Here is a 19,480-nt window from a genome sequence, read left to right as displayed (position 1 = left end):
GTTTGGGGCAAAGGGATTTGGAGTGTGAGTGGTGCTCTGGGCTGAGCCCGGGGGCAGGATTGGGGTCCAGGAGGCATTTCATGGGGCAACGTCTGGGAAGGAGTTTGGGCGCAGGGGGAGTCACTTCTGGGGCCGGAAGTTGGGTGCAGGAAGAGGTTTTCATCATCCTTCTCCTCCTGACTACACCCGCCCAGGTCCTTCCGCCTGTGCCTGAGGCAGCTTGTCGTTTCGGCTGCTGCCCATTAGAGCCTATTCCATTTTCCACATTTAAAGTGCGGGGTGGGAAGCAGGACACGGTGCTCCAGCTGAGCCCTCTAGTGGGTCAGTCACTGCCCACGTCTTACACACAATCCCGTCCTGACGACATCCCCGAGTGACACTCGCCCCGACCTGCTGATGGGCGGGGCCCAGGAAGGCAACTGCCCCAGGGCCTAGCGATAGAAAAGGGTTGGTCCATCGCTGTCACTGCTGTGGTACCATGAGACTGGGCCAGATACTCCCTTAAGTGCCGCAGGGTCATTTAACCAGGCGTTGTGGGTTTGGATGTTTCCATCTTGTTTTGGCTTCTTGGCGTCTGCACTTTCCTTTAGCTGCGGGACCATCACCGACCCCACTGCCGGATCCCTCAGCACCATCTGCTGCAACAGGCTGGAGGGCCGCTACGTCACCATCGTCATCCCGGGCAGGCGGGAGTTTCTCTCCCTGTGTGAGGTCGAGGTTCTCTCTCAGGGCTGTACCCCACCACTAGGGGGTAAGGAGCTGGCACAATGTGACTGGAGACCTGTTCCCTTTCATGTCCCCTGTGCGTCAGCCTCTGCCTAGCGAGACAGCAGAAACCCTGGGAACATCGCCCCTTCCCACTGCTCCCCTGGGCGTGGGCTGCAGCTGGCAGGGGTAGGTGGGAGGGGCCCCAAGTGAACATCATGCCCCATGCCAGTGAGCTATGGGACAGGTGGGCTGATCGCCCAGCACCACCCTGCTGTCGTTCCTGCCCAAGTTCCTATTGTGAACCTGGCTCGCATGTGGTGGCTGGTTTGTGTGTCACCATCAGGAAATGGCTTTGGTCTATGTGGGAGAAAGGGCTTCTAGAGGCCCCGCCCCCGGCAACGGGCACGTCCCACCTCCCCTCCTCTCACCCTCTGATTCCAGCTCAGAACTTGGCGCTGGGACGTCCGGCCACGCAGTCGTCCACGTTGCACGACAGCCTTGGAGAAGCCCTGGCTAGCAAGGCCGTGGATGGAAACCATGAAGCGGTGTGGGAGCGAGGCTCCTGCAGCCACACTCAGCTCGACACAGATCCCTGGTGGACCGTGGACTTGGGCAGCCGGCATTCCGTCTCCGTGGTGATCGTGAAGAACAGGGAAGAGTGCTGTTGGGAGAGGCTGAAGGGGGCCCAGATCCACGTGGGAGACTCCCTGGCCAACAACGGCAAGGACAACCCCATGTGAGTCGCTTCCCCCTTGTCTGCGGTGAGATGAGACCTCCCAGGCCAGACACGGGCTGGGGCCTCATTGCCAGCCAGGGCCACGGTGCAGCCTCTTCCCCTCTGAGCTGCCTGGGGCTAGGAGTGCTTTGCAGGGGTGCAGGGGCATGGCCATGGGTGAGCTGGGTGGGGTGCAGCCCCCCCTTGGCCTCCAGACAAACCCCAACTCAGCTGTAGCGCCAGTGGAGGGGGGACACCGTCTTCCTGAGTTGCCCGGGGTGCATGACGCCTCTTTCATCCACGGCTCATCCCCTCTTGGACTTCGCCCCACCTGCTGCCTGCCCTTCCTGCCACTCCGCTTCCCGCCCCGTGTGCTCCTTTCCCTGGACAGGTAAACCCCCCCGACTCTTTGCGCCCCTCCTCATGGGCAGCAGGTGAATTCGCTGTTGTGCCCCAAGCGTCTTCCTTCCCCCTGTGGTCCCCCTTCTCTCCGTCCCTTCCCCAGATGCCCAGGGCACCCCAACCTCATCTGCCAGCCTCAGTGCCTCCAATTCCAGGTCCTGGGCAGCCAGCAGCCCCAGCCTCCCCAGGTCACATGTGACAGGTCATCTGATGGCACCAGCCCCAGCCTGGGCCACAAACAGTGGGAAGGGACGGGGAGCTCAGGAGCCCAGCATGGGCAGGGCCATGCCAGGCTGCTTGGCGAGGCTCAGCCCCTCCCCCCCACTATGATACTTGCTCTGCACCCTTCTCCTCCCCTCCAGCTCCCTGCATGATGCAGAACAGCTGAGAGCTCTCCAGCCCCGCCTGTTCTGTCTCTGCCCTCACAGCTGTTCCTCCTGCAGAATCATCACACCTGAGCCAACAGGAACTGGGGTTCCTGGCTCCAGAGACTCCTGAGGCCTGGAGGGACCTTTCCCATCCCCAGGTCTCCAGGGGAAGGAGAATCCACTGTGTCCGTCAGTAATTAGCTTCAGGGGAAACAGCCCTTAGGGGCTTGGCACACATAGCTCTCCCCTTTGGAGCTTCTTCCCTCCTGGGCACCTCTCCTAGGTTGCCTTCCTGGGATCTCCCTAAGTAAAGGGAACAAAAGACTCAAAGTATTTCTTCACTGTCAACCTGTGGAACTCCTTGCCAGAGGATGCTGTGAAGGCCAAAACTATAATAGGGTTCTGAAAAGAACAAGAACAGTTCATGGAGAATAGGTCCCTCAGTGGCTATTAGCCCCTGTAGCCGGAGATCCAGCACCATGTTTTGCCAGGGGCTCGAAAAGGGTGGCGGGATGAATTAGGCAATGATTGCCTGTTGTGTGCATTCCCTATGGGGCACCTGGCATTGGCCACTGGGGTACATAGACCTTTGGTCTGACCTAGTCTGGCCAATGTTCTTACATAGAACCCAGATGTATCTGCCCGTGCGGTAATCTACGAGAGTCCACTGCCCTCCGTGAGCTCCAGTGGGGTCTCTCCCCTCCACGGCGTTAGTAGAACAGGAAGTGGGTATATTACAATTCAATTCAAAACCTGGAAACAATTTAAAAACAACGAATAGTCTAGTAGCACCTGAAAGACGAACAAAACATGTAGCTGCGATCATGAGATTTCTGGGCACAGCCCACTTCTTCACAGTATCCCAGAAATGGCTCGCCACAAGCCCTCAGAACATGTGCCAGAGCTGAGTGGGTCTAATGTGTCTTTCCCTTATATGGGAGTTAGACATTTTCCTTCCGCGGAACAGCACTTCCCTTTATTGAATTGCTCCTGCTAGTTTTCACGCCAGTTCCCCACATTATCAAGATGATTTTGCATTTTCTTCCTTACCCCCAATGTTCTTACAACCCCTCCCGGCTTGGTTTCACCTGCACATTTTATAACCCTACTCGGTGCGCCAATGTCAACGTCATTAATGAACATAGAGACCAGTGCCCAACGCAGGGCACATCCCTAGACCGTCTTTCCCTCGTTTGCATATGACAAGAGTGTTGCATTGGATTCTCTCAAAAGCTTTCCTAAAATATAGAGCTGGACTACTCAACTTTGGAAGACCTGGGGGCCACCGCTTATGTGTGGTTGCATATACATGTGAATATATATGCAAATATATGCAAATAGCTTCTTTCACACTGATGGTCATAAATACAAATATTAAGGCAAGACTATACTACACGCAGGCCCCATTTAAGCCAGTTCTGCTCATTGCAATAAAATGCAACATTTCCCCTGATTGCCACCTATATGACAGTACTTTCAATGAGCAATTAAAGCCCTAGAATTTAACTAATAAAACGCATATCAACAGAAGACCATTATATTGACTAATTTTGTTTTGGCTCCCACCCCCAAGCCATGTGTTGATCTCTGCCCATGGGCAGTGTGTTGAGTAGCCCTGATCTTGACCAGGGGTAGCCAACCCATTCTGGATGAAGAGCTAAGATCCAGCGTGAAAAGCCGTGGCAAAAAAAATGGTAGAGAAAAAAAAAGAGTCCCCCCAAAAATGGGAGGAAGGAAGGAAGGAAGGAAGGGAAGGAGGGAGGGAGGAAGGAAAGAAGGAAGAAAGGGAGAGAGGGAGGGAAGGGAAGGGAAGGGAAGGGAAGGGAAGGGAAGGGAAGGGAAGGGAAGGGAAGGAAGGAAGGAAGGAAGGAAGGAAGGAAGGAAGGAAGGAAGGAAGAAAGAAAGAAAGAAAGAAAGAAAGAAAGAAAGAAAGAAAGAAAGAAAGAAAGAAAGAAAGAAAGAAATACTGGCCCTTTAAGAAGGCTTTTTGGCCTCAGTAGGCTCCCATCTGCAGCCACCCTTTTGGATCCAGACGGTTCCCCTACCCCGGTGAGCACAGAGGAGCTGGGAAACGGGGGCGGCTTTGCGAGCCTTGGGGGCAAGTTCACGAGTCGCACTGACAGGGGGAAGAGCTGCGTGCAGCTCGCGAGCTGCGGGATGGCCACACCTGACCTGGACAAATCACATCTAATACTCTCCTCCCTCATCCATTAGGCTGGCTAGCGTGTTAAAGAGCATGCGAGAGGCACGGCATGGGCTGTTCTTTGCAAATCCACGTCCGTTGTGGCATTTCACTGTATTCTTCCCCCGCTGCTTTCAGACTGTCCGATCATTTATTTCAGTGTCTGGTGAGGTATTGAAGTTGGGCTCATTGCTACAGAATTTGCCACTTCCTCTTTGTTCTCTGTTTTCAAAGATAGGTGCAAGGTTTGCCCTTCTCTAGTCCCCGGGACCTCACCCATCCTTTGTGACTTCTCAATAAAAGCCTGACTAGTTCTGAGATTGACTCCGTTATTTCCCTACGTGCTGTGGGGTGAATTTCAGCAGGTGTTGGCATTTGAACACATCTAACTTGTTTTGTCTTCTTGGCCTCTGCTTTTTCCTCTAGCTGCGGGACCATCACTGACCACAGACCTGGATCCCTCAGCACCATCTGCTGCAGTGGGCTGGAGGGTCGTTATGTCACCATCGTCATCCCGGGCAGGTCGGAGTATCTGACCCTTTGTGAGGTCGAGGTTCTATCTCAGGGGTGTGCCCCACCGCCGGAAGGTAAGGAGCTGGCACAATGTGACTGGAAACCGGTTCCCTTTCATGATCTACCCCAGTCCCTTCTGAGTCCTAGTGAGGCAGCAGAAACCGTGGGAGACTCTCCCCTTCCCACTGCTCCCCTGGGCGTGGGCTGCAGCCGGCAGAGGCAGTCAGGGGTGCAGGCTCCACGTGTGAACATTGTGCCCCATCCCTGCCTGGGGAGCAGTTTCAGCCGGGTATAGAACATGGTGGCTGAGGGAGGCTCTTTGTGGGCTGGGACCCCAGCACCAGCCTTTTCTCACTCCCATTCCCTAGGTCTCTAGCTCCCACTGAGAATCTGGCTCTGTCATGGTGCCTGGTTTGTGTGTCCCTGCCAGGAGGCGGCTCTGGCTCCGTGTTGGACAAAGATCTTGTAGAGCCCCACCCTTTCCGGCAACGGGCACGTCCCACCTCCCCTCTTCTCGCCCTCTGATTCCAGCTCAGAACCTGGCGCTGGGACGTCCAGCCACTCAGTCGTTCACGGTCGAGGATGCTAATTTAGTGAACAAGCCTGGCAGGGCTGTGGATGGTAGCCGTGATGGGAATTATGAACACGGCTCCTGCAGCCATACCTCTTTCGATTTGGGGCCCTGGTGGACCGTGGACTTGGGCAGACGGCATTCCGTCTCCATGGTGATTGTGAAGAACAGGGAAGACTGTTGTGCGAAGAGACTGCAAGGAGCCCAGATCCACGTGGGAGACTCCCTAGCGAACAATGGCAAGGACAACCCCATGTGAGTTGCTTCCCCCTTGCCTGCAGCAAGATGACTTCTCCCAGCTCAGACACAGGGGTTGGGTCTCACTGGCAGCTGGGGCTAGCACATGGCCTTTTCGCCTCCGAGCATCGCGAGGCTTTGACTCTTTTGTCAATGGTGCAGGGACACGGGTGGGCCTGGGTAAGACACAGACCATCCACTTGGCCTCCTGGGCCACCCAGCTCTGAGTTGTAGGACTGTGGAGAGTTACAAAGCTAAGGAAAGATGAAGTAAACCTTGGGAGATGGACATGGAATGTCCAGCCATTTTCATGTCTACAAAGGACAGAACCTGAGAACAAGAAATGTGAGTAGATAGGGAATGTGCAGTTAGATGCAATCAGGTTCTCTTTTTTTGTTGCTGGTTTCCACCTTAGGTCTCTGAAACAGCCATGGGGGTGAGTCTCATCCTAATTCTGTCCTAATATTTCCCACCTGAACCCAGCTCCCCACCCGGAGTCCGGGTTCACTCTCCTTTATAATTGTGAATCGGATGTCCACTCCAACCCGGGGGCCCACGGCGTCTGTTGGTCCCCAGGGAACTCGCTCCGCACAGGGTTCCGTGCTGCCTCCTCCGCACCTGGGGTGAAGGCCCTGGTCCGCGCCGGTGTTGCTCTGGTCCGTCCATCCGGCCAGCTGCAAGAGCAAGCCCAGCCCTCTCCCACAAGTCTCCCCCAATTTCTGGCCTCCTTCTCCCCTCCTTATGCACCGGGGCCTCCAGCATCCCGGGTGCCCCGCCGCTGACGCATCGCCATGCTAAGGCTATGGCGCGAGCCTCCCCAGTCCTAGCGGCCGTCAGTGCGGGTGAGCGACACCCCATCACACACACACCCTTCTAGAACCTGTCCTCATTCTGAGTTCCTCCCTGTGGACAAACACCTGGAGAAGAAATCAGCATTACTGAATCCTCCAGCTGTGATCTGTACCCCATGCTACAGAGGAAGGCGAAAAACCTCCAGGGCCTCTGCCAATCTACCCTGGAGGAAAATTCCTTCCCGATCAGCTAAACGCTGAGCATGTGGGCAAGACTCACCAGCCAGACACCCAGAAATTCTCTATAGTAACTCCTATCATCCCTCCCTTGACCTATTTCCCACTGATAATGAATGGTCAATTAGTTACCAAGATCATGTTATCTCATCAAACCATCCCCTTCATAAACCCATCTAGTTTAATCTTGAAGCCAGATAGATCTTTTGCCCCCACTGCTTCCCTTGGAAGGCCGTTCCAGAACCTCACTCCTCTAATGGTTAGAAAGCTTCGTCTAATCACCTGGCCCGCTTCGTCACATCATGAATAGTTCTGAGCTTGGCTCACCAGTTCCTTAGGTTCTGTCGGGTGAATTTCACCAGGCGCTGTGGGTCTAACGCATCTACCTCATTGTGTCTCCTTGGCTTCTGCTCTTTCCTTTAGCTGCGGGACCATTGATGACACCAGACCCGGATCCCTCAGCACCATCTGCTGCAGTGGGCTGGAGGGCCGCTATGTGACCATCACCATCCCGGGCAGGGAGGAGTATCTGACCCTGTGTGAGGTCGAGGTTCTATCTCAGAGCTGTATCACACCACTATGGGGTAAGGAGCTGGCACAATGGGAATAGAAACTTGTTCCCTTTCATGTCACTTCAACTATCCAGACATATGTTGGGAAACTAACACAGCGGGGCACAGGCTATCCAATAAGTTTCTGGACTGCATTGGAGACAACTTTCTGTTTCAGAAAGTTGAAAAAGCTACCAGAGGAGAAGCTGTTCTTGATTTGGTTTTAACAAATAGGGAGGAACTAGTTGAGAACTTGAAAGTGGAAGACAGTATAGGGGACAGTGATCATGAAATAATAGTGTTCATGATCTTAAGGAAAAGTAGAAGGGAGACCAGCACAATTGAGGTTATGGATTTCAGGAAGGCAGATTTTGATAAGCTCAGAGAACTTGTAGGTAAGGTCCCATGGGAAGCAAGACTGAAGGGAAAAACAACTGAGGAGAGTTGGAAGTATTTCAAAGGGACGTTGTTAAGGGCCCAAAAGCAAACAATTCCGCTGTGTAGAAAAGATAGAAAGTATGGCAAAAGACCAGCTTGGCTTAACAAGGAGATCTTGCATGATCTCAAAATAAAAAAGGAGTCATATAAAAAATGGAAACTAGGACAACTAACAAAGGATGAATATAGGCAAGCAACACGGGAATGCAGGGGCAAGATTAGAAAGGCAAAGGCACAAAATGAGATCAAACTAGCTACAGGCATAAAGGGAAACAAGAAGACCTTTTATAAATACATTAAAAGCAAGAGGAAGACCAAGGACAGGGTAGGCCCACCGCTTAGTGAGGAGGGAGAAGCAGTAACAGGGAACTTGGAAATGGCGGAGATGCTCAATGACTTCTTTGTTTCGGTCTTCACCGAGAAGTCTGGAGGTGTGCCTAACGTAGTGAATACAAGCAGAGAGAGGGTAAGTTTAGAAGATAGGATACAAAAAGAACAAGTTAAAAATCACTTAGGAAAGTTAGATGTCAGCAAGTCACCAGGTCCTGATGAAATGCATCCCAGGATACTCAAGGAGCTGATAGAGGAGGTATCTGAGCCTTTAGCTATGATCTTTGAAAAATCATGGCAGACAGGGGAGATTCCAGAAGACTGGAAAAGGGCAAATATTGTGCCCATCTATAAAAAGGGGAATAAGAACAACCCAGGAAACTACAGACCGGTCAGTTTAACGTCTGTCCCAGGGAAGATAATGGAGCAGGTAATTAAGGAAATCATATGCAAACACTTGGAAGGTAATAAAGTGATAGGGAATAGCCAGCATGGGTTTGTGAAGAACAAGTCATGCCAAACTAATCTGATAGCTTTCTTTGATAGGATAACGAGCCTTGTGGATAAGGGAGAAGCGGTGGATGTCATATACCTAGACTTTAGTAAGGCATTTGATACGGTCTCACATGATATTCTTATTGATAAACTAGGCAAATATAACTTAGATAGGGCCACGATAAGGTGGGTGCATAATTGGCTGGATAACCGTAGTCAGAGAGTTGTTGTTAACGGTTCTAAATCCTGCTGGAAAGGGATAACAAGTGGAGTTCCGCAAGGGTCTGTTTTGGGACCCGTACTGTTCAATATCTTCATCAATGATGTAGATATTGGGATAGAGAGTACGCTTATTAAGTTTGCAGATGATACCAAACTGGGTGGGGTTGCAACTTCTTTGGAGGATAGGGACATAATTCAAAATGACCTTAGCAAGTTAGAGAAATGGTCAGAGGTAAACAGGATGAGGTTTAATCAAGAGAATTGCAAAGTGCTCCACTTAGGAAGGAACAATCAGTTCCATACATACAAGATGGGAAGCGACTGTCTAGGAAGGAGAATGGTGGAAAGGGATCTAGGGGTCATAGTGGACCACAGGTTAAATATGAGTCAACAGTGTGATGCTGTTGCAAAATAAGGAAATATGATTCAAGGTTGTATCAACAGGTGTGTTGTAAGCAAAACTCGTGAAGTCATTCTGCCGCTCTACTCTGCACTAGTTAGGCCTCAGCTGGAGTACTGTGTCCAGTTCTGGGCGCCACATTTCAAGAAAGATGTGGAGAAATTGGAAAGAGAGGAGCGAGAAGAATGATTAAAGGTCTAGAGAACATGACCTATGAAGCCAGGCTTTATGAACTGGGCTTGTTTAGTTTGGAAAAAAGAAGATTAAGGGGGGACATGATAGCGGTTTTCAAATATCTAAAAGGGTGTCACAAGGAGGAAGGAGAAAATTTGTTCCTCTTGGTTTCTGAGGACAGGACAAGGAGTAATGGGCTTAAAGTGCAGCAGGGGAGGTTTAGATTGGACATTAGGAAAAAATTCCTAACTGTCAGGGTGGTCAAATATTGGAATAAATTGCCAAGGGAGGTGGTGGAATCTCCCTCTCTGGAGATATTTAAGAACAGGTTAGATAGACATCTGTCAGGGATGGTGTAGATGGAGCTTGGTCCTGCCTTGAGGGCGGGGGGCTGGACTCGATGACCTCTCGAGGTCCCTTCCAGTCCTATTATTCTATGATTCTATGTCACACCCCAGTCTCCTCTGCGCCAGCCTCTGCCTAGTGAGGCAGCAGAAGCCCTGGGAGACTCTTCGCTTCCCGCTGCTCCTGGGCGTGGGCTGCAGCTGGCAGGACAGCCTCATCCCTGCCTTGGGGAGTGTCTCCTGTGAGGGAGGGGATGTGGTGGGCTGACAGAGACTCTCTGGGCTGAGAAACAGGCACCAACCCGCTGCCAGCATTATCCTGCTCCCCTCACTCCTATTCCCAGGGTCCCAGCTACCTCTGGGACTTCACCCCACCTGCTCCACGCCTCTCACATGGTGCCCGGTTTGTGTGTCACTGCCGGGAAGCAGCTCTGGCTCCGTTGCAGGAGAGGGCTTTGGGACCCCCGCCCCCTTATGCCCCCAGTGACGGGCATCTCTCTGCTCTCCTCTTCTCGTCCTCTGATTCCAGCTCAGAACTTGGCGCTGCGACGTCCGGTCACTCAGTCGTCCACGTTCGATTCCATGAATGAATTCTCTGGGCCTAGCAAGGCCGTGGATGGAAACCGTAACGGGACGTACAATCACGGCTCCTGCAGCCACACCATGTTCGACACAGAGCCCTGGTGGAGCGTGGACTTGGGCAGCCGGCATTCCGTCTCCGTGGTGATTGTCAAGAACAGGGAAGACTGCTGTTGGGAGAGGCTGCAGGGGACCCGGATCCACGTGGGAGACTCCCTGGCCAACAATGGCAAGGACAACCCCATGTGAGTTGCTTCTCCATTGTCTAGAGCCAGCTGAGGCACAGGGGTGGGGTCTCATTGCCAGTCGGGGCCTTGGTGCGGCCTCTACTGAGCTGCAGAAGCAAAAGCAAAGAGGGAGGGGGATTTAATAGCGGCCTTCAGCTTCCTGAAGGGGGTTCCAAAGAGGATGGAGAGAGGATGTTCTCAGTAGTGACAGGCGGCAGAACAAGGAGCAATGGGCTCAAGTTGTGGTGGGGGAGGTCCAGGTTGGATATTAGGAAAAACGATTTCCCTGGGAGAGTGGTGAAGCACGGGGCTGGGTTCCCTAGGGAAGTAGTGGAGTCTCCATCCCTAGAGGTGTTTAAGGGTGTGTCTAAACTACATGGCTCCGTGAATGGAGCCATGTAGATTAGACAGATCAGCAAAGGGAAATGAAACGGCGATTTAAATAATCGCGGCTTCATTTAAATTTAAATGGCTGCCGCGCTGAGCTGACAAACTGCTGATCAGCTGTTTGTCGGCTCAGCGCTAGTCTGGAAGCTCCCGTGCCGGCCTGAAAGCCCTTTATCGACCTCCCCGTTATGCCTCGTAGGATGAGGTTTACCGGGGAGGTCGATAAAGGGCTTTCACGTCGACGGGAGCGTCCAGACTGCCCCGATCGGCCGACAAACAGCTGATCGGCAGAGCGGGGCAGCCATTTAAATTTAAATGAAGCCACGATTATTTAAATCGCGGCTTCATTTCCCTTTGCCGAACAAACAAATCTACATGGCTCGTACCCTAAGTCTCGGCTTGACAAAGCCCTGGCCGGGTTGATCTAGTTGGGATTGGTCCTGCCTAGAGCAGGGGCTGGACTCGATGACCTTCTGAGGTCTCTTCCAGCTCTGTGGTTCTTTGGAGCTGCCTGGGGCTAGGAGTGCTTTGCGGGGGTGCAGGGGCCTGGCCATGGGTGAGCTGGGTGGGGTGCAGCCCCCCCTTGGCCTCCAGACAAACCCCAACTCAGCTGTAGCGCCAGTGGAGGGGGGACACCGTCTTCCTGAGTTGCCCGGGGTGCATGACGCCTCTTTCATCCACGGCTCATCCCCTCTTGGACTTCGCCCCACCTGCTGCCTGCCCTTCCTGCCACTCCGCTTCCCGCCCCGTGTGCTCCTTTCCCTGGACAGGTAAACCCCTCCCTCCAGCCCCGACTCTTTCTGCCCCCGCGCCTCATGGGCAGCAGGTGATCTGGCTGTTGGGGGAGGCTACCCCCAGGCTCCTCCCCTTCCCACTACAGTCCCCCCCATCTCCTCTCTTGCCACAGCCCAGAGCATCCCATCCTTGTATGCCCGCCCCAGCGGCCTCAGCGCCTCCAGTCCAGGAATCCTGAGCAGGCCCCAGCCCCAGCCTGCCCAAGTCCCATGTGGCAGGTCGTCTGGTCGCACCAGCCCAAGCCTGGGCCACAAACAGTGGGAAGGGACGGGGAGCTGAGGCCCACATGGGGTCATGCTGGGCCATGCAGGGTGGAGCCGTCGCTCTCCAGCCCCTGTGTGTTCTGTCTCTGCCCTCACTGCCGTTCTCCTGAATCCTCGCACCCGGGTCCCCGGGAACTGATGTTCCTGGCTCCAGAGACGCCTGAGGCCTGGAGGGACCTTCCCCAGCCCCTGGTGTGAGCTGCCGTGTGACACGGGCCAGGGACCCTCACGCAGTGATTCTGTGCTGAGCCCGCAATCTCTGTGAGCTCCAGCGTGTCTGTTCAACAGGTGTCCGGCCTTGACCGAAGGGCTCCAGGGGAGGAGAATCCACCATGTCCCCCAGCAATTAGTGTTAGGGGAACAGCCCTTGCTGATAGCAATGTGAGCCCAGGTAGTTCCTGTCTGAACGGGGCTGTAGGGGGGGACTGCTGGGCCGTCTGTGACCATTCTCCCCTCGCAAATAAACAGAAGGGCGGGGCAGGAATCCACCCCCAGGGGCCATCCCTTTCTTCCCCCCATGCTGAGACAGAACCAAGGAACCCTAGACCAGAGCACAAACCATGGCAGCTGCTCTCCAGAGCCGCATGGCGTTACTGTGTGATAGGGAGCACCTGCCACTGTCTGGGGAGGGATTTCTGCTGGGAGCAGCTCCCCCTTAGGGGCTTGGCACTCGTAGCTCCCCCTTTGGAGCCTCTTCCCTCCCGGACCCCTCTCCTGGGTTGACTTTCCTGAGCTGCCCCTGAAAGAAACGAAGCAAAAGAAAGTATATTTCTTCCAAGAAAACCTGTGGAACTCCTTGCCAGAGGATGCTGTGAAGGCCAAAACTATACAGGATTCTGAAAAGAACTAGATAAGGAGAATACGTCTCTCAGTGGCTATTAGCCCATGTGTGGCCAGAGATCCAGCACTATGTTCTGTATGTCCCTCACCTGGCATTGGCCACTGTTGGCAGACAGGACACTGAGCTGGACACTTTGGTTGGACCTAGGCTGAGGTTCTTACATAAAATCCAGATGTATCTGCCCCTAGAGTGCAGTGTCCCAACCTATGGCTTGGGACCCAAATATGGGTCGCCGTTACATTTCAAAAGGGTCACCAAGTGTCTCCCCGGGTGACTCTGTCCTCCCTGCTCCCCCCGATTTTGAATTGCCTTGCGTCAACCAAGTCTTCCTGAGTTGTCAAAATGGGTCCCCATCTGGAAAAGGTTGGGAACCGCTGCCCTAGAGAAACCCACTAGACCCCACTGCCCTCTCTGAGCTCTCACGGGGCCTCTTCCCTCCACAGAGGTAGTAAAAAAAAGAAGGGTCTGTAGTAAAATTTGAAACTCGACAGTATCCCGTAAATGACCAATGTCAACGTCATTAATGAACACAGAGACCAGTGCCCAACGCAGGGCACATCCCTGAAACTTCCTTCTACATAAAGGCCCTCAATGTGACATTCACTATTGTTAACTCCTCCTGAGGTGCGTTTCAAACACCTGTGCACCCACCTGATGGTGATTTTACCTAGATCGTCTTTCCCTCGTTTGCAGACAGGAGTGTGACATGGGGTTCTCTCAAAAGCCTTCCTAAACTCTAGTGAGATCACATCTAGGGTGCGTCTAGACTACACGGCTCCATCGATGGAGCCATGTAGATGAGGCAGGACGACAAATGGAAATGAAGTGGCTATTTAAATAATCGCCGCTTCATTTAAATCAAAATGGCCTCCACGCTGTGCCGATCAGCTGTTTGTTGGCACAGCACGGCAGTCTAGACGGGTCTCTGCCGACCCCAGAACCCTTTGTCGGCAGATCCTTTATGCCTCGTGTGACGGACCGGGCCGTGTTTGGGCACCGCTGAGGGCGAATTGCTCAAATCCGGGCTCCTTACAGCCCCCAGACTGGAGACCTCTCCAAACAGGCCACAAACCAGTCCCACAGAGCACTTCAGCTGCCTGCCTGAAGCCTCCCGAGCAAAACCCCTCCAATACCCCAGCAATATCCGTGCCCCAGATGGCCCTGGGCCTCATACACAGGTGGGGGGTCCTAGCACCCAACCCCACCTACCCCGAACAAGTCCTGTCTGGTTCCAAGAAACCAGCCACAGATCCCTGGTCAATTTACCCTCTGGACCTTACCCACAAATCACGCTGGGCCAATCCTTTAGAATCTATATCTAAAGGTTTATTATTACAGTAAAGAAAAGCATGAGAGTGAGGTTGCTAAAGTACAGTACGTTACATGCACCGAATCGCCCAGTCCTCGATGCAGGCTCTAGCAAAGATGTTACAGCTGCTGGTTTAAAAGTCCTTGTTGCGCATCCTAGGATCAGGATGGGTTCACAGGTCTTCCTGGCTCTTCAATCCCTGCACTGCTGCCTCTGGGATGAAGTGCTGAGCTGAGAACAAAATGGCATCGACCACATGGCCTATTTATACCTCCTTCCTGGCCTCTTCTTGGCTGCAGGAGATCACCTGGTCCTCAGCCTCTCTCTGCTGGCAGCTCTTAGGTCTCCACCCTCCTGCTTTAGGTGTGTCCTTGGCCCATTGAGTGCCATTGTCCCACAGGGCCTCGCTAATTAGCATGTCCACAGGCCGGGCTCTGCCCAATGCTCAACCACATGCAGAGAAATATTCAGTATCCACACAGATTAGAGATTCCTAACTATACACGCAGACATTATACACTCACATAAATAGAGTACATAGGATTAGCAGACAGTGAGCTTCTATTCAACACCTCACATGGCCCCCTTCTATACCATTTTCTGGGGCCAACACCCCCACCTATGGGTGCAGCAGCGATCTGGCTGCTCCCTTCCATATCCAGTAATGTGACACCTCGTGAAGCAGGATCTGCCGACAAAGAGTTTTGGGGTCGGCAGATCCCTGTCTAGACTGCCGCGCTGTGCCGACAAATCACTGATCGGCACAGCATGGCGGCCATTTTGATTTAAATGACGTGGCGATTATTTAAATCGCTGCTTCGTTTCCCTTTGTTCAGTAAACATTGATGGAGCCATGCAGTCTAGACGTACCCCTAATGCTCCCCTCCCTCACCCATAAGGCCGATTAGTCTGATCAAGAAGAGCATGCGAGAGACATGGCATGAGCTGTTCTTTGCAAATCCACATCAGTTGTGGCATATCACCGTATGATTCGGGGGCTGGAGCACACGACCTACGAGGAGAGGCTGAGGGACTTGGGTCTGTTTAGTCTGCAGAAGAGAAGAGTGATGGGGGATTTGAGAGCAGCCTTCAACTCCCTGAAGGGGGGTTCCAAAGAGGCTGGCGAGAGGCTGTTCTCAGTGGGGGCAGGTGCTAGAACAAGGAGCAATGGGCTCAAGTTGCAATGGGGGAGGTCTAGGTTGAATATTGGGAAAAACTCTTTCCCTAGGCGGGTGGGGAAGCGCTGGGCTGGGTTCCCTAGGGAGCGGGTGGAGTCTCCATCCCTAGAGATGTTTAAGTCCTGGCTTGACCAAGCCCTGGCTGGGTTGATTCAGTTCAGATTGATCCTGCCTTAGGCAGGGGGCTGGACTTGATGACTCCTGAGATCTCTTCCAGCTCTATGATTCAATGATTCTCCTCCCGCTGCTTTCAGACTGTTCAATCGTTTGTTTCCGTGTCTCATGGGGCACTGAAGTTGGGCTCATTGGTCCACAATCTGGAAACAGGGAAGAAAGAGGAACAGCAAAGACAGGGCCCAGGTTTGCCCTTGTCCCATGCTCTGGGACTGCACCCTCCTTCGTGAGTCTCTGCACAAGCATGAATAGTCCTGAGACTGGCTCAGCTAGTTCATGAAGCGCTGTGCGGTGAATTTCAGCAGGTGCTGTCACTTGAACACCCTCATCTTCTTTTGTTCCCTTGGCTCCTGCTCTTTCCTTTAGCTGCGGGACCATTAACGACACCAGACCCGGATCTCTCAGCACCGTCTGCTGCAGTGGGCTGGAGGGCCGCTACGTCACCATCGTCATCCCGGACAGGGCGGAGTATCTGTCCCTGTGTGAGGTCGAGGTTCTATCTCAGGGCTGTGTCCCACCCCCAGGGGGTAAGGAGCTGGCACAGTGTGTCTGGAAACCTGTTCCCTTTCATGTTACCCCCAGTCCCTTGTGTGCCGAGCTCTGCCTAGCGAGACTCTTCCCTTCCCACTGCTCCCCTGGGCGTGGTCTGCAGCTGGCAGGACAGGTGGGGGAGGTTTCATGTGTGAACATCGTGGCCCATTCCTGCCTGAGGAGCAGTTCCTGCGGGGTATGGGACATGGTGGCTGAGAGACGCTCTCTGGGCTGAGACCCCAGCACCAGCCTTTTCTCACTCCCGTTCCCTGGGTCTCTGGCTCCCACTGAGAATCTGACTCCCTCGTGGTCCCTGGTTTGTGTGTCCCTGGCTCTGGCTCCAGGTTGGACAAAGGTCTTGTAGAGCCCCACCCTTTCCAGCAACGGGCACGTCCCACCTCCCCTCTTCTCACCCTCTGATTCCAGCTCAGAACCTGGCGCTGGGACGTCCGGCCACTCAGTCGTCCACATTCGTGGATAAGCTTGGAAGAGCCGTGGCTGGAAGAGCCGTGGATGGGAAACGCAATGGGAAGTGGGAAGAAGGCTCCTGCAGCCACACCCATTTCGAAATGGAGCCCTGGTGGAATGTGGACTTGGGCAGCCGGCAGTCCATCTCCGTGGTGATCGTGAAGCACAGGGAAGACGAGTGCTGCGGGGGGAATCTGAAAGGGGCCCAGATCCGCGTGGGAGACACCCTGGCCAACAACGGCAAGGACAACCCCCTGTGAGTTGCTTCCCCCTTGTCTGCGGTGAGCTGAGACTCCCAGCGTGGGCACAGGCCTGGGGTCTCATTGCCAGCCGGGGTCTCATAGACTCATAGACTCATAGACTTTAAGGTCAGAAGGGACCATTATGATCATCTAGTCTGACCCCCTGCACAGTGCAGGCCACAGAATCTCGCCCACCCCTCTTAGAATAATCCTCTCACCTATGTCTCAGATATTGAAGCCTTCAAATACTTTGAAGGCCCCAACATGCAGAGAGTCCTTCAGCTGTGATCTGTGCCCAATGCTACAGAGGAAGGCGAAAAACCTCCAGGGCCTCTGCCAATCTACCCTGGAGGAAAATTCCTTCCTGACCCCAAATATGGCGATCAGCTAAACCCTGAGCATGTGGGCAAGACTCACCAGCCAGACACCCAGAAAGTTTCCTATAGCAACTCCTATCATCCCTCCATTGACCTATTTCCAACTGATAATGAATGGTCAATTAGTTACCAAGATCATGTTATTTCATCCAACCATCCCCTTATCATAGAATCATAGAACTGGGAGAGATCTCAGAAGGTCGTCAAGTCCAGCCCTCCGCTCTAGGCAGGACCAATCCCATCTAAATCAACCCGGCCAGGGCTTTGTCAAGCCGAGACTTAAACACCTCTAGGGATGGAGACTCCACTACTTCCCTAGGTAACCCATTCCAATGCTTCACTACCCTCCTAGTAAAATAGTTTTTCCTAATATCCAATCTGGACCTCTCCTACCACAACTTGAGCCCATTGCTCCTTGTTCTGCCATCTGTCACTACTGAGAACAGCCTCTCTCCATCCTCTTTGGAACCTCCCTTCAGGAAGTTGAAGGCTGCTATCAAGTCCCCCCTCACTCTTCGCTTCTGCAGACTAAACAGACCCAAGTCCCTCAGCCTCTCCTCGTAGGTCATATGCTCCAGACCCCTAATCATTTTGGTTGCCCTCCGCTGGACCCTCTCCAATGCGTCCGCATCCTTTTTGTAGTGGGGGGCCCAGAACTGGACACAGTACTCCAGATGTGGCCTCACCAAAGCCGAATAAAGGGGAATAATGACATCTCTGGATCTGCTGGCAATGCTCCTCTTAATGCATCCTAATATGCCATTAGCCTTGGCTACAAGGGCACACTGTTGACTCATATCTAGCTTCTCATCCACTGTAACCCCCAGGTCCTTTTCTGCAGAACTACTACTTAACTGGTTGGTCCCCAGCCTGTAACTATGCTTGGGATTCTTCCGTCCCAAGTGCAGGACTCTACACTTGTCTTTGTTGAATCTCATGAGATTTCTAGTGGCCCAATCCTCCAATTTGTCTAAGTCACTCTGGACCCTATCTCTGCCCTTAAGCGTATCTACCTCTCCCCCTAGCTTAGTGTCATCTGAAAACTTGCTGAGGGTGCAATCTATCCCCTCATCCAGGTCATTAATAAAGATATTGAACAAAACCGGTCCTAGAACCGAACCTTGGGGCACTCCACTAGAAACCGACCGCCATCCTGACATCGAACCGTTGATCACTACCCGCTGGGCCCGGCCTTCTAGCCATCTTTCTATCCATCTTACCGTCCATTTATCCAATCCGCATTCCCTTAACTTGCTGGCAAGAATATTGTGGGAGACCGTATCAAAAGCCTTGCTAAAGTCAAGGTATATAACATCCACTGACTTTCCCATGTCCACTGAGCCAGTTACCTCATCATAGAAGCTAATCAGATTGGTCAAGCACGACTTGCCCTTTGTGAATCCATGCTGACTATTCCTGATCACTTTCCTCTCATTCAAGTGTCTCAAAATGGATTCCTTTAGGATCCCTTCCATGATTTTTCCAGGAACCGAGGTAAGACTGACCGGCCTATAGTTCCCTGGATCGTCCTTCTTCCCTTTTTTGAAGATGGGCACTACATTTGCCTTTTTCCAATCATCCGGGATTTCGCCCGATCTCCACGACTTTTCAAAGATAATGGCCAAAGGCTCCTCAATGACATTTGCCAACTCCTTCAGTACCCTTGGGTGCATTAAGTCTGGACCCATGGATTTGTGTACGTTTAGTTTTTCTAAATAGTTCCTAACCTGTTCTTTACCCACCAAGGGCTGTCCATCTTCTTCCCATCTTGCGTCGCTTAGCACAGAAGTCCAGGAGCCGACCTTGTCCGTGAATACAGAGGCAAAGAAAGCATTGAGTACTTCAGCTTTCCCCACATCCTCTGTCACTAGGTTACCTCCTTCATCCATTAGGGACTGCACACCCTCTCTGATCACCTTCTTCTTGTTGACATGCCTGTAGAAACCTTTCTTGTTATCCTTCACATCCTTAGCCAGTTGCAACTCCATTTGCGCTTTCGCCTTCCTGATAACCCCCCGGCATTCTCGAACTATACCTTTAAGCTCCTCCCTAGTCATTTGTCCAAGTTTCCACTTTCTGTAAGCTTCCTTTTTGTGCTTAAGTACACCAAGGATTTCCCCTGTAAGCCAATCCGGTCTCCTACCAGGTTTGCCTCTCTTGCTACGTGTCGGGATGGTTTCTTTCTGTGCCTTCAATAAGGCTTCTTTAAAATACTGCCAGCTGTCCTGGACTCCTTTCCCCTTCATGTTAACATCCCAGGGGATTCTTTCCATCAGATCTCTGAGGGAGTCAAAATCTGCTTTTTTGAAGTCCAAGGTGTATATTTTACTACTCTCTTTCCTTCCTTTGGTCAGGATCCTGAAATCTACCATCTCATGATCACTGCTTCCCAGGTTGTCACCCACCTCTACGTCCCCTATTAGTTCCTACC

General features: G+C 52.8%; 1 protein-coding gene across 1 annotated transcript in view; it reads left to right on the top strand.

Moving 5' to 3' along the window:
• Positions 1-236: 236 nt before the first annotated feature.
• LOC112547122 (uncharacterized) overlaps positions 237-19,480 on the top strand; it is a 44,742-nt gene continuing 25,498 nt past the window's right edge. Inside the window, exons 1-8 of the mRNA XM_089776126.1 lie at positions 237-751; positions 1,150-1,444; positions 4,802-4,962; positions 5,420-5,714; positions 7,148-7,308; positions 10,208-10,502; positions 15,798-15,958; positions 16,389-16,686. Of these exons, the coding sequence (XP_089632252.1) occupies positions 544-751; positions 1,150-1,444; positions 4,802-4,962; positions 5,420-5,714; positions 7,148-7,308; positions 10,208-10,502; positions 15,798-15,958; positions 16,389-16,686 (1,874 nt within the window). The 5' untranslated portion in view covers positions 237-543. The remainder of the gene's footprint in view (positions 752-1,149; positions 1,445-4,801; positions 4,963-5,419; positions 5,715-7,147; positions 7,309-10,207; positions 10,503-15,797; positions 15,959-16,388; positions 16,687-19,480) is intronic.

This window comes from Pelodiscus sinensis, chromosome 2 (genome assembly GCF_052426305.1).
Source record: "Pelodiscus sinensis isolate ZL-2025 chromosome 2, ASM5242630v1, whole genome shotgun sequence".
NCBI classification, from domain to species: domain Eukaryota; kingdom Metazoa; phylum Chordata; order Testudines; family Trionychidae; genus Pelodiscus; species Pelodiscus sinensis.
This window is presented reverse-complemented; position numbering and strand designations above follow the sequence as displayed.